This window comes from Motacilla alba, chromosome Z (assembly GCF_015832195.1).
Source record: "Motacilla alba alba isolate MOTALB_02 chromosome Z, Motacilla_alba_V1.0_pri, whole genome shotgun sequence".
NCBI classification, from domain to species: Eukaryota; Metazoa; Chordata; class Aves; order Passeriformes; family Motacillidae; genus Motacilla; species Motacilla alba.
The window spans coordinates 59,046,311-59,063,568 of NC_052046.1; the positions used below are offsets into that span (position 1 = coordinate 59,046,311).

Consider the following 17,258-nt stretch of genomic DNA (forward strand, 5'->3'; position numbering starts at 1 on the left):
TATGTTTCTAGCTTCTGATACCAGGTAGAATGTCACAGGTTGGAGCTCCTTGACCAATAGAGGCTCCTGCATTGGGAAGAGTGAAAACCCTACTTGTTTTAACTCTCCCCATCAGATATATTCCTGTATACCCATGCACAATTAATTATGTAAACACAACAAAAGACTTTTATATACAGTGTTGTTATGCTACAGGCTGATACAAAAGTTAAGCATGTTCGTATCAACTTACTATACGGCTGTCTGTTAAGGAGGAAGAAAGCACACAGACGTTCAAATTTATTTTTCTTAATCATTATAAGTGTTACTGGGGTTAAGGCCAAACACATTAACAAATACATCTGGTACTTCAGTGGGCTGATTTTCATCTCTGTCAATAATAATTTTTTATTAATTCTTTTCCCTGCCGTCCTTTAGTTTTGGTACCATATATTGTGTCACTTTATATTATTACTATTGCAATGAGAAGTTAAGAGTGATGAAACCAAAACCTTCCAAGATTTTTTCTTCCTGGAGTTTTTTTGAAAGCTGTCTACTTTTAAAAGAGGATTTGTTTTACAAGAGTAAGCATAAAAGTCTAACTTCTCAATATTTATTGCTGACTCTAATTAGAATTTTTTCCAGTTGTGTGTGCCAGCTTATGACACACTAAGATGCCAAATTATTGAACAACCAGAAGCTGCTTTTCTAAAGGCATTCAGTGAAGGAACAATACATGTAGTAATTGATTCATGTGATTTATGAACAATACAGTAATTCATTCAAGAGGTTTAACTATTATTTTATGAGAGGCATTGCATGTTGAAGAACATAAAGATTAAATTACAACTTTCTAGACAGCCCTTGGGAGCAAGCAACTTTTATATACACTGAAATAAAAGTTTTCAAACATTCTTAATTTTTTACTAAAGATAAGTGACTGACTGGCATCATGGTAATATGTAAAGATTTTATTTTTACTTAAATTTTTACTTCAGTAGACCTGAGATTCATCTTAGTTTAGGCTATCCTTCTGCCCTGTTTGACTATTAATTTTTGCTTTTCTTTTGCTTTTTATCTTTTTTAATGAAATGAGCATTTTTATCTTGTCTCTTCTTCCTATCTTTCCACAGCCCAATTAATTTTATATTTAGATATTTAAGACCAGTTATTTTGTGTTCTGTTTGGTGCCCTGCCGTATTTGTTGCATCCCCAACTTTAGTAATCTAACCTCATATGAATTTTTGTCAGTACTTTCAGTTTTGTTGTTGGAAGGTAATTGTTGGTTGTCTTTTTATATTCAGAAGAAAAAAATCATAGAAAAATTAATTTTTAAAACAATGTAGATTATCTTCTACCTTTTGTAATCTTTCTGTAAGCAGATAGTAGCTCTGATGATGCAGTGCAATGATTGATCACTTGATATTTTTTCCATTTTTAATGGGCCACTGAGATTGAGACATACAGAAATTTTTTTCCATTGACAGCAAACCAAGGTTCTCAATTCTCTTTATGAACTAACAGTCAACCATTTTCAAGTATACTTTCAAGATGTTGCTGAAGCTTGATGTGGAAAATACAATTTCCTTAAATCTCTGATTTCTGAACATACGTATTAAATCTCAACATATGTATACATATTTACTGTTATCTAAATGAGTTTTTAAAGTGATTGTTACAATTAACATGGTTTCTTAATTAAACCATTCAATTATATTATTGAAGTGGACACGCACAATCATATATCACTGAATTTTAATTATGATGCAGAATGATACAGTTTGCAGAAATAATTTTTTATCATTTATAGAAGTGCAAACCTCTTAGTGTACTCCTTTGAGTACATACTTCTTAGTGTCAAAATGAGCAGTTCTTACTCAGTACACTTGTGCAATGTGAGCTCAATTCCTTAGCGAAAAGAGTGCTAATTAAACCAACCATTTGCAGTACTGATATGCAGAGGACTGCAGTTTTCCAAGACTGGTAGTTTTTCAAATAGCTACTGATTTCTACTTCAAATTTAGATTTGAGTGTGATTTGTTTGTTTGTTTTTGTCTTCTTTGCCCTGATAGAAGTGTCACCGTGTAGTAAGTAGGTAGGACTTTAACTGGAACATTTCATTCGAAGCATGAGCACAAGTCCCTGCACAAATTTTGTAAATACAGTGGCAGTAACAACTGTAATACTCCTGCCTATGTTTTCTGACATAATCTAAGTAGCATAATCCTGGAATTAAGTAAATTGAGACACGGAGGTTAAGTAATTTGCCTGAAGCTAAACAGCAAGCAATTAACAGAGATGGGATTAGAATTACAAAGTTTTGGCTGTCAACCCTCCCTTCTGTCCAGGAGCCAGCTGCCACTTTCAGTGCTTCTAGCTTCCAGTTCTACCTCTTGAGACTAAACTTCAGTGAATTTGTTTTCTTCATACTACTTAGATATGAACTTAAAAGGAAAGCATGACTAGGACTGATACTATTTTTTAAAAATTATTTTTTTAGTAGTTGTAAGGACCTATCTGCCTTTGCAAGAAAATAAAGAATGAAATCCTTGTTGGTAGTTATATTGTAGTAACTTCTCCTTTTAAAGATGGGCATGAATCCTGCTTTACAATTATGACAGATTTCAAAGTGAAAATCTCTATGCCTGGTTAAATGTAACTTTTCCTTATTTATTTTAAGAAAAAGGGTTTTATTGTGTCCTACAAAGTCTTATGCCATTCTTTTAATAGAATGCTCTTGACTGAGTATCAGTTATAGGCAGTCTTATGATTTCTTGGTATCTCTTTTTAAAAGAAGAATAAATTTATGTTAAAGACAGAAGAATGGAAAATATGTTATTGAGAGATAGATATAAACTAGGCATAGTGCTGCAGGTTTATCTTAGATGTATCTCTAACCACTGAAAATTACATTAAAATTACTGAAGTAGTCTGACTAACCATGCAAGATTCTTGTAAAGCAAGTGCAATGCTACACCAATATATAGGATAATATCAAATAATCGTATTTTCAGTGATTTTGGGTAACAGGTGGCAGAATAGGTGTCATTGTACAAAGTGCTGTTATGTGTCAGAATTAAAATAGAAATGAACTTCTAGTGATTAGAAGTTTACCTTTATGCGGTGATGGGTTTCTTTTGGTTATGTTTCTGCTTTTTAATGAAATCTGTGATGTGGCAACACCTCTGTTGTGCATACCTTTGTATGAGGTTTTAGTTCTCATATTCTTACATGCTTCAACATGCTTCAGATCTATGCTGGCATAACTTTACTAGATGTCAATCTAGAACAAAGTCAGCCCCTGTAGAGGTTCATGGAGCAGATGAACCTTGAGCACCTTATGACTAGTATTTCTTGCATTTTTGCAGCGTATTTTCCTTGATGATAACAAAATGTGGTTGTTATTTACAACAGGACCTATACACAGTAGGACTCAGAAAATATACAGTATCAAAAATACTGCCAGTGTAAATACATTCTGATCAGTGCTTTTATGGCTGCATAGCCATATCCCAGAGCAGGCTTCTTGTGCTGTGCTAACCACACTGCTGTATCGTAAGTGACTTGTAGGCAAGGAACTGGGACAATCCACTGGGGCCTTGAGTCACTGAATCTTTTTTAATATCTATAAACAGTTTTCTGACCTAGTTTATGAATGTCTGCTTATGTATCAGCAATGCGTCATCTTACGGGCCATGCTAACCTGTCTTACAGTACAGCTGAAGGTGGGCTGCCTTGCACAGCTCTCAGAGCTTGCTGGTGAGAGGAGTATATATTGTGTCTTCTTGGATGGACATCTAATTTAGGTTGCATGTAAATGATCTTTGTAGGTAAATGGTAGATGTTGGTTTATAATTAATAGAAGGAGGTGTTGATCAAGTTTCGGGATGAAGCAGACCTAACTTAGTAAGAAGGAAAGAGATTTATAAGTCTCTCCTAACTAGATTTTTTTTAAATTATTATTGCTTTATAGCAGCCTTAATGATACTGTCTTTTTTTTTTTACCAGTTTAGCTCAATAAATTATGCTTATGTCAAGTCATGTCATCTCCTAATGCTGTTCTGCAAGTAGAAAGTCATCTTGAACCCCTTAATTCCCCATATTGCATATGTTCATATGGGCTATGAGATTTGATTAGACACAAGCATACTTCTGCTTGAATAGGAATTAAGAGAATTTGCTTATGTGGATGCCTTGTCAAGCATTAACACTGAATCATATTAGTATGTAGAGTCAGTATTATTACTAGGTAGTTGATTTTGCTGTCATGGTCAGTAATCAGCATAAATGGCAAGGTATGCATTTTGTTGTTTTTAGATAAATATGAGTGGAAGTTTCACTTTGTTGTTACATTGCCGCAATTTTATGCTTCCTAATTGTGGTACCTGTATTATGAGGGCTTTAGTAAGACTGAAACACTTTTGAAGGTCATCTCTCTAGTCATAACCCAGATATTCCAAGTCTCTAAGTGTCTCAGTTTTTCCTACCTTTCTCTTGGAGCAAAACTCTTCTGGAAAGAGATCAGCTTGCCTGGCATTTTAAAATTCACCGCTTTTACTCTGCACATTGGAACGGAGTGTCAGCTCTCAGTTGCCAAATAATTCATATGTAGTCTGCAGACATTAAAATTTGAAAAAGAAGCAGTAGAGGGCTTTGAAGCAGAATTTCCTTTTGTTAAATTAGTGAATATGACAAGGTTATGTAATATTCCTGGGGGATGAAGTAGTGCACGTCACTAACCTTTTAGATTCAAAAGACTTCATGTTTTTCATTTGCTCCTGAAAGAAGGCTTAGTACTGGATTTACTAGCGAGGTCCTCTTTCTAACTCAGGTAAATTAAGTTCCACCTAGCTTTTACATATACTTTTGTGATAAATACTGTGTATATACACAAGCTTATACCTATTTTGTTTTGTAATGTGCATTTGAACATGTGCTGTTTTATGACTTAAAGGCATATCTGCAGTTGAGGTAATATCAGGAACAGTGGGTTAGTAGTGCTGGAATTCCTATAGGCATGGGAAAAAAAGTGGTACAATTCTTGCCCTCCTATGCATTTACTGGATAGTGAGTATTACTTAGTCATATATGCCTGCATCTTTCACTGCTCCGGTTAGTCAAATACTAGAACCAAACATCCTGATTCTCTTTTCTACTCTAGTGTAAACCAGGATTTTTGTGTAGGAAGAACTGAAGAGACCATAGAGTAAGTAAGGGAAGATTTAGAAGCAAATGTATACCACTTTCATTTTCTGTAGCAGTATTTAAATGAAGGCTAAATTTTGTATTTAAGCTAATGCATATGTAGCACTAGTAGTGAAGGCTGTGTGCCCAACTTGAGGAATGAAGGCAAGAGGACCTGTCTGTGGGAGTAGGCTTGACTTTGGGAGGTTTCTTCTTTAGTCTGATCATCTGTGAGACTGATGTGATAGCTTGTAAGCCCTGGCTTCCTGTTAGGCATAGCACAGTGTTGCTCTAATAGGGCAGTAGTTAATGGTTGGCCCGAGTTTTACACTAAATGTGCCAAAAAATTTGTCATGAAACCAGTTTAAATTGTTAGTCAGTTGCCTGCAACCATTTAAATAGAAACAGACCAGCAAAGTATACTTCTTCAGCTTTTTTCTCCTTCAAATATAAATGTATTGGTCTATACTACACTATACTATACAATAGTAAAAGTAAGTTTTTGCAGGTTTTTCACATAGGTCCTTTGTATTTGTGAAAGCCTTTTTCATTCTCTCAGTTTTTACAAGCTAAAAATGAACATGTGTGTGAATGATATTAGTTGGCAAATAAACGTTTGCTGCTGTCTGTGTTAGTTCACATACCTCCCATGCCCCTAGGGCTCAGATAATGTCTGTCTCTAAAAAAGCATACATAATCCACAATGAAATGAGCTGGTAACAAGGTTTGCTGAGCTTAGAGATACACATTAAATGTGTGCTGTTTTAACATTAGACCTTTTGGAAAATGTAACCTGTGAGACATTACTTGTAAGTCTGCAATTTGACTTTGTGTTTCAGGGAGGAATGAACTTGTCAGCCTACTACACTGACACTGTGCATTGCAGGAAATTTGAAAATATAAAAGATAGGGTTGACTTTTCATATTTTCCTTGAGACATCAGTGATTTTTTTTCTTTTTTTTGAGCTGCTTACTTAATCTGTAGGGTGGGTATGTTCTGGCAGATTGATTGAAGGTTGGGAACTGGAGATTACTGCTAAATTGGAAAAATAGCCCCAAACCATAACCATAACCAGAAACCTCTCTCTAAGACCAGTCCTTTGTTCTGGGTGTTTTTGCTTTTAGGAGAATACATTTTACAGAAGGAAGGTGGGGTGATGAGTGTTTCAATTGTATTATCAAGATTTTATGACTTTTGTAGGGGCTGAATTTTTAAGAGGATGCTGTAAAGTAAAATTGCTTGATTTCCTTTACCCAGACTTTTGGGAAATGCTTGTTTGTACCTAGAAATAGTTTCTGGGAAGCAAATGGATCAAGATTTTCAGCGGGACTTCATTGGTATGTCTGAAATGCACTTAAAAGTTGAAAGATACAAAACCAATAATTCACAGGATAATAAAACCATTCCACTGCTCAGAGTATGATGACATCTGAAAATTGTGTTGTTGCTATTCTTCTTGCTGGAGGATGTTCAGGCAGGGGCAGTTTAAGACGTTCACAGTGAGAAACAAAAATTTCACTACTTGTGACTGACCGACAAGAGCTTTTAGGAACATACTACTTGTTAACTTAGGAGTTTCTTTATGCAGATTTCATCAATACAAATTATTTCTTCTCCTTGTAGGAATAAAAACTAATTGGCTTTTCTCACATAGCCAGTGTGCAGGTGTCTGTAAGTGCAGGTTAGAATTAAGGTGAAAAAATTACTTGTATAATGATCATTCTAACTCATGTCACAAATTATTACTGATGAGTAAATTAGCTGCTAATGCTGTATATAAGGGTATTTTGAAATTTCTATTAAGTAATTTTCTATTAAGTGCTATGTATATATATAATAGTTTTTAAATATATTAACTACTGGAGGAATTGTGAAAATAATAACAAATCATGTCATTTGTAATGCATCAGTATTAGACTATGATTATGTGCAATGTTACCCTATTTGTTAATTTTTACCTGGACAGGAGTCTTCACCACCTTCACCATCATAAAATATGAACCAGTCTATGACCTTTTTATTTAGAATATATAGCATTATATTGTAAACCTGTGGAATAAAATGAATGTTTCAAAATGGGAAATGGGATAAAGAAAGATGTTGGTTTGGTTTGGTTAGGTTAGGTTTGGTTTGGTTTGGTGTGGTTTGATTTAGCTTGGTTTGTGGGGGTTTTTTTTTGTTTTTCTTGGCTGAGTTTTTGGGTTTTTTGTGGTTGTTTTTTAATTCTCTTTATTTGGATTTTTACCGTGTCAGAAATTTCTGTGTGTAATATGACATGGGAAGAATCACTACAGAGTTTTTTACTCAGAGTGAGTTCATTTGCATACTCCATGAGACTTCATGCTGCTAGACCAGTAAGGCTATGCTAAGTGAAAAATTATAGGTATGATTGTCTGTGTCCCATTTCATGGGAACAGTTGCGATTGTCATCTTCCAACTTTTATTGGTTTGAAATGAGTCTTTATAACTGAAAAAGTTACTGTAATTTTTAAGCTGTCTTCTGAAATGTGTGTGAATTTTTAAGCAAAGGAGGCATTTGAAATAAGTGTCTTTGCATTTTTAATTTTTTCTGATGTCTTTATTCACCCTTGCTATATATGCTTACAAAGGATACAATATGATGTGGGTTTTGGCAATTTCTATTCTGACCTAGTAAAATTTTTCATATTTCAGGCATACGATGAAGTTTAGTCCTAAATTGAATTATTTTATACTAGGAACTTTCATACTCCCCAAACAGAGAATCTAGAATGTATTAGGGTCTGGATCTTCTACATATCTTGTCCATAATAAGTTCATATGCTGGTCTAGCTGTAGTTGGACTGCAGGCATCCTTTCAGCTCTCACTTTAAAGAGGATGAAGTCTTATCCTCACATTCACCTTTTCATAGAAGAATATGTCCATAAAAATGTCTCTTCAAGGACAGTTTGCTGTAGCTGTGGAAAAAAGGGGGCTGAAGTAGTAATTTCAGAAATATTTTGTCAGACATTTTATTTGATTGCAGACAAAAAGTATTGCATATCCTTAAAGCACAGCACAGAGAACAGAACAGCAACTTTAAAACAGATTATTCTATAACATGATGAAATGTGAATTATTAATTCCATTCACTATTTCAGGATTCTACTTAAACTTTATAAAGTCAATGTAGAGGCACAGAAGGGAAGAAAGAAATGTCTTATGCTCGTGCCAAGATATTCAAATGTTCCAAACAAAATGAGTTATTTTAGTGTCACTTAAAAAATATATTTTATGGAGCCATAATGTGCAAAAAAAACTCCACTTTTTTCTGGATAATGGTAAACCATCTCTCATTTCACATGTTCTTCTATATTTCACATATATTTTATGGAGCCATAATGTGCAAAAAAAACTCCACTTTTTTCTGGATAATGGTAAACCATCTCTCATTTCACATGTTCTTGTGGCCCTTGAGGAGACAGCTTGACTGTTCATTAAAGCAGGAGCCTAATTTCTATAGGGTTAAACTCTGTAAAACAAATAAATGCAAGCTCAGTATATTTAAGGTGAGCTAGCAATAAATTAAATTTTCCATTGTATATTAAGAGTATAATTTGCGGTAGTTTTATAGTTGTCACTTTAGCTTCTCAAGAGTCCCAGCAAGAAGTGCATACCAAGTAAAAGATGGTGGAAACCCTCAGCTCTTGAATGACAAAGCTTGTAGTACTCTTCAGAAATCCAAGTTACGGGTATCTCCCACTGATTTTTTTTTCTCCTTTTTAGCTTGACAAGGTATCAAAATTCATTATTAGTATCAATATCTGAGTAGGTACTTCTGTATAAACGAGCAAAACTTGGCTTGTTCTTTCATTTAAAAGGTAATACTGCTGCAATTGTTATGGTGCCCTTAAGAAAATTTAGGTGCAGAAATATGAGATGCTGATTTTAAGTGAATTTCACTTATTTTATTTGAATGACAGTTCTGTTATTTTAACTGCATTTATTGGTGTTACTAAGGAGAGTTCCAAAAGTGCTGGAAGACTCTGGTATTGAAGCTAGTAACATATTACATTTTATTTTTTTGGCAGATTTAATTGCAGTGGAAGGTTTCCATATAGATTGTTGCTGTGCTTAATGAACTGTGTTGTGGAGAGTTTTTCTTGAACTATGCACTGCTGTTGTTAAGGGAGATCGAAAATAGTTGTCAGTTCTCAATCAAAATTGCCCTTATGTTAATAAGCACAACTGTGTGTGCAGTTTAATTGTGTTTGCTGTCAGAGTGCCTAGCAGCTTAGGTCACAATCAATGTCAAGAAACTGACAACATTAATTGTGGAGATAATTTGTGTCTAACCTTAATTAACAACCTCTGTAAAGATAAAGGCAACAAATACTACTTTTAATTTTTTGCTTCTGCTGGGTTATGATTTCACATACCCTTACACTGATGGTAGTTGCTTTATATGTAACAGGATGAATGTTTTGATACAGTAATAAAAAGAGGGATTCCATAGTACTTACCTGTCCCCAAGGCAGATAATTTTATAAATTTATTTATGTTCTAAGAATAATTTATCTTCTCTGATATCAGATGATACTTGAAAAATAACTGACTGACTTCCAATATTACGTGTTCCTCCTTCCAATATTGGAGGAGAGTTGTGGCAGTTTTTTATAGGAATTTCTTACTCATGTAAAAAGAAGCTTTGACCAGAAAGATACATAACTTATTTTTTTTCGGCTAGGTTATAGTCTAAGTGAAAAATAAAGATCACCCCAATTCCATTCTATACTGGCCTGTGAAGCCTTTTTATTGATGTAGATAATATTAGTCACATCATAGAAGACAGTGGATTTTATATACAGCCTTGAAACCTTCTATTTCTTGAAAAATTTCCACAAGTTGAAAATTGCATCATTGTGTACAACTGCCCTTGTTTTCTGTGTCTAATGCTATTCCTCTGATGCTAGGTGTTTAATAAACAACAGCTTCACTAATTATTGGTCTAGCAAAAATTCACACAGGATGGCAAAAATACTGTTGTTCAGGTAGCTGGAGCTATGTTAAGTATTCAGCCATATTTCTGCAACTCCACGATGTAGGTAATAATGCTCTGCAGAAGCTAGTACGCAGTTTTTGTAAGGAGTCATAGCAGCTATAGTCCTATAGTCTTTCACCAGATTTTGGAAAGTTCTGTTAAGAAATTGCTGGAAAACTGGTTCTACTCCTTAGAGCAGTTAAGTTTGGGGAAAGATTTTTAATTTCATTTATTGCTATGTGTGCTATTTGCTGCCTATGAGCTATTATACAGAGTTACTGTGTGCTCTTGGACTTTGTCATGAAGTGCTTCTCTTTCAATGGTTTGAGTTCTTACAGTGAATTCTCAGAATGCAAAAAAAAAAAAATTAAAGGACAATGGCAGCGTGTCATTTTTCACTTGCTGGCCCACGCTTACAACTTGTGCCACAGAATGTCAGTATATAGATTCAGTCAAGTCTCTTTACATATCACAGTGCTGAGTTAAAACAAAAAGGGTTCAAAGAGAGCAGTTTTATTGAAACCCAGATGCTCTTCATCAGAACACATTTTTGCCCTTTTTGTGGTTCAGGCATAAGGCCTGTGGCTTGGGAAAGGATCTGTAGTATTCTCACTTAAAGTGTGTTTTATTTGCTAAGGTTTTGGCAATTTTTGAGATCAGAGAAGTTCTTTCATAATTTCCCCATGGCAGTAGTAGTACACTGTTTTGCTGAGATATGCTCTTGCATTTTGGTTTAGATACATTTTTAGGAGATTTAGGAAAATTGCAGAGCATAAATCTCTCTTCTGATACAGTCCTTTTTGCCTGGACTCTTAATACATAATAATTTACCCTCACCGTGCAAAATTACAAATGCTTTCTCCTAAATGTCACTGATTTTAATGTCTCAAAGGTGAGCTTCCTGTATTCATGACACCCTATGATCACAGCATCAAGTAGTTAATTGTGATGTTATTCCAGTTGATTGATGAGCTCATTTTGCAACAGAAGTCAAATAGGATTTTTAATTTATAATGGTGATAAAATACAATGTGTGATCTTGCTATTCCAATGCCATCAAATTTTGGTTTTAATACAAATTTTACTAGTAAAATGTGTAAGTACTTTTCCTGACCATTTGGGTTCTTTAAAATAATGGTTTCTCATGCAGGTGAATGATATCACTGGAGAAACAAAGCATTTCCTTTTTATTAAATTTTGAAATCTTGATGTGACTTTTTTTAAATTTATGTTTACTGCTTGGATGAATATGGTTAATTTGTTTTGTTTTGTTTTGTTTCAGCGCCACCAAAGTTTACAAGAACTCCTGTTGACCAGACAGGGGTTTCAGGAGGAGTTGCCTCATTTATCTGTCAAGCCACAGGAGATCCAAGACCTAAAATTGTCTGGAACAAAAAAGGAAAAAAAGTCAGCAATCAGAGATTTGAGGTATTAGGTCCATTGTTCTGTTCCTCTGAAAAACATTTTATTTCAACTTAGTTTTTAATCAAACTATGCATGCTTTATTAACGGTGATTTAGCAGAACAGAATTGACTGTCAGGGTTAGTTGGGGGGGAATATTCTAATGAATTTTTTAATTTTGAAAAATGGTTGTGTATAGTACCATTAAAGATAAAACTGCTACTGCTGTTTCTAAGCTAACATGGTTGAACTGAGGAGCTCTGTGCTGCCTCTGTTCAGTTTGCTGGCTCATGAAGAGCTGATGGGGACATGAGTTGAGCAGTGGCTGCTGTCTCCAAATAGCAAACCATCTCCTTTTCTGACAAGGTGCATCAAGCAGTGTTAGTCTTTGGCTGCTTCTGCTGCCACAATTCCCTATCCCTTTTGATGAAGGAGATGAAAGGTCCTGCTGCTGAAGAGGAAAAGTAAAACTTGGTTGCTTTTGCTTTTTTTCTTAACAATAAATTAGGAAAAGGCTTGGAGGAAGATGTTTCTCTCCACAACCTTCAGTTAAAGGAAACAGTGAAAATAATCTGCTCAAAGGATTATTTGGGGGAAATAAGAAAACAAGTATTATTCCCTCTTGTAGTGGCAAGAATAATTCATGTCAAATATGGATTGACCTTTAACATTAAATAAAAACTCAGAAAATGGGGGAAAGCTTTTAGAAGAGATATCAAAACTGGCAGGAAGAGTGTGCAATTGTCTCTTAAATGTTTTCATTGTTAGATATGAAACTTCTTTTTGCTTAAAAACAACTGTTCAAAGATTAATGATTCATATGTAAAATGTTTGTGACATGCATTTTATGAGAAAATTATCTAACATGTAGTTATTAACAACCAACTGAATATTAAAGTCCTCTGTGATAATTTTTATTAGCATTTGTGAAGATTGTCCTGGCTTTCAGGTTAGATTCTTTTAGAAGAAGTGCATTTCTTCTATAAACCAAATTCATTTTCTTGATTTTTGGTTCAATAAATATCTAAAGACATTGGAATTCGTTCATTAACCATTATAATTTCTGGCTTGTGTATTTACTACAATGTGAAAAACAGAATCATTAATTTAAATGTTACCTCCTAGTGCCAGAAATTGTTTGCACTTTGCAGAGCATATGCAGAGCTATAATTGGCTAGAGGGATTAACATAGAAGTTTTATCATAAATTTTACACAATTTATCCTGTTCTGTTCACAGAGCTCTCACTCTAAGTGAATTCTAAACAGAGAAAGATGGTGCATGTGTATGTTTACTGTGTGTTATTCTGCAATATGTCATGGTATATTTCCTTAATATATTGCTTTCTAGGGATCTGTGTACCTGTTTTTAGGGAGAATAAACAAACATAAAGTAGTTTTATTTCCATAAAATTTATTTGCATGTAACTACAAAAAACACCTTAAAATGTTTTAAAAATGCCTTTAGTGGACTGTTGAACAAACAGTATAGCCAAGTAAGATGGAGAGTATTTTGAACAAATAGATGACACTTGACAAGTGTTTTATAATTTTTATCATGTCCGCTGAGCAGAGCAGTTACAAAGTGTGCTACCAAATAATTTTAAACAGCTTTGCTTGCTGTTCAAAGTAAGGCTGTTAATTCATGCTGTAGAATCTGTAAATAAGAAAAGAACAACAGTAGAAATGAGATTCAAAAAATACATGTGAAGCATCTGGGAAACAAGAAATGTCTTGAGATTTTCAGCTGAACCAATAAGAGAATATTTAGTTTGGTTTATTTCACATTAATATTTTGTATATTTCCCTGACTTGATGATGACAGATGTCAAAATGTTTTACCTGAATACCTGTCTTCATATAGTAAATACAACTGGAAAGGACTCCATGCTTTCCCATCCATACTGGGGATTACTTTGTTATAATTCAATAAACTTGGACAGTCTGCTACAGGGTTTCATGAAACTTGTCATGATTATCTGTGCCCCACGTAAAACCAGAACTCTTGCTGGATGTAGCAATTGGGGAACAAATATTTTATTTCCTCTCTCTTGACTGTTTATATATTTGAAGACTATTGTCATTGAAATTTCTTGCTCATCAGCTAATTTTCCAAATTTGTTGACTATAGCAATGAAAGCTAGGCATTGCTTCTGAAATTAAAATATACAATAAGACCTTGAGGGTCTTCTCTATTAATCTTTCAGCTTTTATTTATATTGCAGATATAGACTCTGAAAGAAGATCCTTTTTTTCTCCTCTTCCTGCAAATTAATTAAAATAATAGGAACAATAGGGATTACAGAAATCTGCTTTAATTTGCTGAGAAGTCCTTCTCAGAGGAACTTTAAAAAAAAGAAAAAAAAACAGAAAAGGGAAAAATAAAAGTTTAAAATTACATCATTCTACCTTGTGTGCAAAAATGCTTTTATTAAAAAAATCTCTGTCTTAAAAAAAACAACATTTCATTCAGTAGATGGGGAAGAGTTAGGAAATAACTAGCTGTGGTATGCAGGAAAGGAGAAAACTCATTGCATGAAAAATAAATCCCTTTTATGAAACATATTTTTTAGACACCAGACTTGAAACTTAATCTCTGCAGTATTTGCCCAATCCAATCTGCTGCAATTGTTTCCAGGTACATTTATTCAGCATTCAGGTTTAAACAATAGCAATTACTCTATTTTAAGTATGTCTGTGAGTATTCGGATCCTCTGCTTGCACTTTTTATCTATAAATTGGTACTCTGACTGCTTAAAGACTTTGAATTTTTTTTTTTCTTTGAAATTTTTTTCCCTTGTAAATGTCAATTTATTGAAAATTCTAGTGGTTCCTTTAATTGTGCTTACATCAGGTGGATATTTTGTCTTAGCTAGATTGGTTTAAGATGGCTTTACTGGAAGAACAAGAAAAATACATCCTGTGGGCTGTCAAACAAATTCAGTATCAAAAAACCCCAGGGTTTTTATCTTACTTTCACCTCTCCCAGCGCTAAGTAGAAACTGAGCAATTCCTACAATGAAAATAGTGAGATGCAGGGCATATTTACCATTATTTCTAACCCTGCACTTTATAGCTCTCTTTTGTCAACATGTACAGTGATCTCTTAGATTGTTTGTGTGAAAATGAGACAGAAGGACACAAATAGATGTGCAGATAGACATATCTGTAAATCACTTTGTGCATGTATATATAATAATAATAATAATAATGATAATAATAATAATATAATAATAATAATAATTATTATTATTATTATTATTATTATTATTATTATTATTATTATTATTATTATTATTATTATTGATACTAATTATTTTGTATAGAAAAACAAAACAAAAAAAGTGACAGTCCTTCGTTTATAAGTACCATTTATCTGATGGTAGTACTGATATCTCTCTGTGATTTTTTAAATTTCTTTTTAAAAAAGATTAAAGAGAATACTGCTACTATCTGACTATTAAGAAGGTTTTTCCAGGACCTACAGAGCATTGCAATACTCACCAATATTTGATGTGAATCTGGCTTCAGATCAAGAGGGAAATAAGATCTGCTGAGTGAATTTTCTCATATAAATGTTATTACTCCTTTTGTGAATATTGCAATTTTAAAACTAAATCTTGGAAGTTTTGCCATATTATTTAGCCTCCTGAATGATCACTTTGTGAGATAGATTTACTTATTTTGTGGGTTAAATACAAAGCTAAACTGAGTCATCCTATTTGGTTCAGAAATTGCAGTTATTAACTTTGGAGCCAAAAAGTTACTAACTTTGGAGCCAAATGAGTGAGTGAGCTGCACTCTGTGAGCAGAGAGGAAATACAGCTGGCAACAATTAAAATGAATGTAACTGTCATGTGAAGGTAAAGTACTTTAGCTAAGAGAATTGAGAAGCATTGGTGGTGAATTTCAGAATAAGAGAGCATTAAGTCACAGACTTTTTTCTTAGAACCATTGTTTGCTGGCTTGTGTGTTTTTGTTTTAGTTTTTTGAGGATTTTTTTTGTTTGTTTGTTAATTTGGTTTTTGGCCTGTATTTCTTGAAGCTATATTAAAGTGGCCACTGAGTACTCACTAAACAGCAATGTATGTTCCAAGTATTGCCACTTAAACATTTTCCCATTAGATTGGAATTTGTCCTGCTTCATAAATTTGAGAAACGAACCTGTCTTTGGTGCCTTGAATACCAAGAGGCCACTGTTCATGAACAGATCAGCTGAGGGATAGGTATTTGTAACAACATCTGTGACAGCTTTTGTTTCCTTTTATAGGTAATAGAGTTTGATGATGGATCTGGATCAGTTCTCAGAATACAACCACTGCGCACACCCCGAGATGAAGCTATTTATGAATGTGTGGCTTCCAACAGTGTTGGCGAAATAAGTGTGTCCACGAGACTCACTGTTTTACGTGGTAAGCTCTTTCTAAACATAATCAATTCACTTCATAGAGCCTAAAGCACGACATTGTTGTAAAGCAGAGGATCCTCTCTGACAGAGGTAAATACAGTTCTTTACAAATGGACCTTACTGTAGTCCCAAAGCTGTTCATTATAAACTTTTTAAAAAATACTCAACTGTTGTGTTTGTTTGTGACTTTTGACCATAAAATGGTAATGTGAGAATGTAGGGTATGACAGAATAGACTGAAGAAAAGAAGAAATAAGTGAAACAGGAATGCCACACACAACAGGTTATCAATTATTACTCAAGCCAACCACTTTATGAACGCAGTTGATTCACATTTTAGTGCTGCCCTAAGTACCTTAGCTTTGTTCAATCAGCATGTACACAGAAATTTGCTCAATTAACAGTGACCTTGAAAAGTTGCGTGAACGGCTTTTAGATGAGGTTAAGCTGCTGCAGAATTTCTCCCACCAGAAGCAATCATAAAAAAGGTGAAGGCTTCTTCCACTTCACATATGTGTCACCTGAACTGCATTACTTCAATAAGGAGTTTTCGAAAACAGTATTCAATTTTCTTAACTTCATCAGGGGTGAGGATATTAATATACTGCCAAGCCAACTGTCTAGATAATACTCAGGGCAGAAAATACTAGTAGTCAAACGACCTGAACATTTTGTTTTGTCATCTGGAAATGGACAGACGCTGGATTTTGAGACATTTCATGAAATACTACACTCTTAACTTCGCAGGGCTGGCTTTATGACTGAAAATTGCTGTCTTGTATTTTGAAATTACATGGCATTACAAGGTTTGGGAAATAGCTTGATGCCTGTTTATGGGAATTGAAGATGATTAAACAGCTTTACAGAATTTAGAGGAAAATTTGTGGAATGTGTAATTACAATATGTTTTTTTCTTGATCCTCTATCCCAAGCCCTGTAGGGTGACAGGAAGATTTATTTTTTCGTGTTATTCTCCAAAGTTCAATTTTTACTAGGAAAAAAGTTTCTTTTAATCAGTACAGACAGTTCTGACATTAATGTTGGAGACAGCTAGCAACACTATGTGAATTTATATCAAAAATTAACCCTAAGGACATACTTTTTTTTAGAGGAAGTCTGATGTAAGCAAACCTTTTCAGTATTTAAAATTCTTACCTCTAATGCCATGTTTGTTCCTTATACTATCTTTTAAAAATTCTTCCCAGTCAAGCCAATGAAAACAGGAAGATTGATAGATTGGTGTTTTAACAGCACCATGGACCTGTTCTTAACTCCCTTAGATAAGG

The 17,258-nt window shown here is 34.1% G+C and overlaps 1 protein-coding gene across 50 annotated transcripts in view; it reads left to right on the forward strand.

The window, feature by feature from the left end:
* Nucleotides 1-17,258, forward strand: part of PTPRD (protein tyrosine phosphatase receptor type D) — a 1,163,449-nt gene that overhangs the window by 924,810 nt on the left and 221,381 nt on the right. For 29 of the 50 annotated variants that reach the window (XM_038124763.1, XM_038124765.1, XM_038124766.1 and 26 more), the window contains 2 exons: nucleotides 11,447-11,595; nucleotides 15,835-15,976. In XM_038124763.1, the coding sequence (XP_037980691.1) occupies nucleotides 11,447-11,595; nucleotides 15,835-15,976 (291 nt within the window). The remainder of the gene's footprint in view (nucleotides 1-11,446; nucleotides 11,596-15,834; nucleotides 15,977-17,258) is intronic. The other 21 variants (XM_038124811.1, XM_038124773.1, XM_038124776.1 and 18 more) reach the window with 1 other exon arrangement.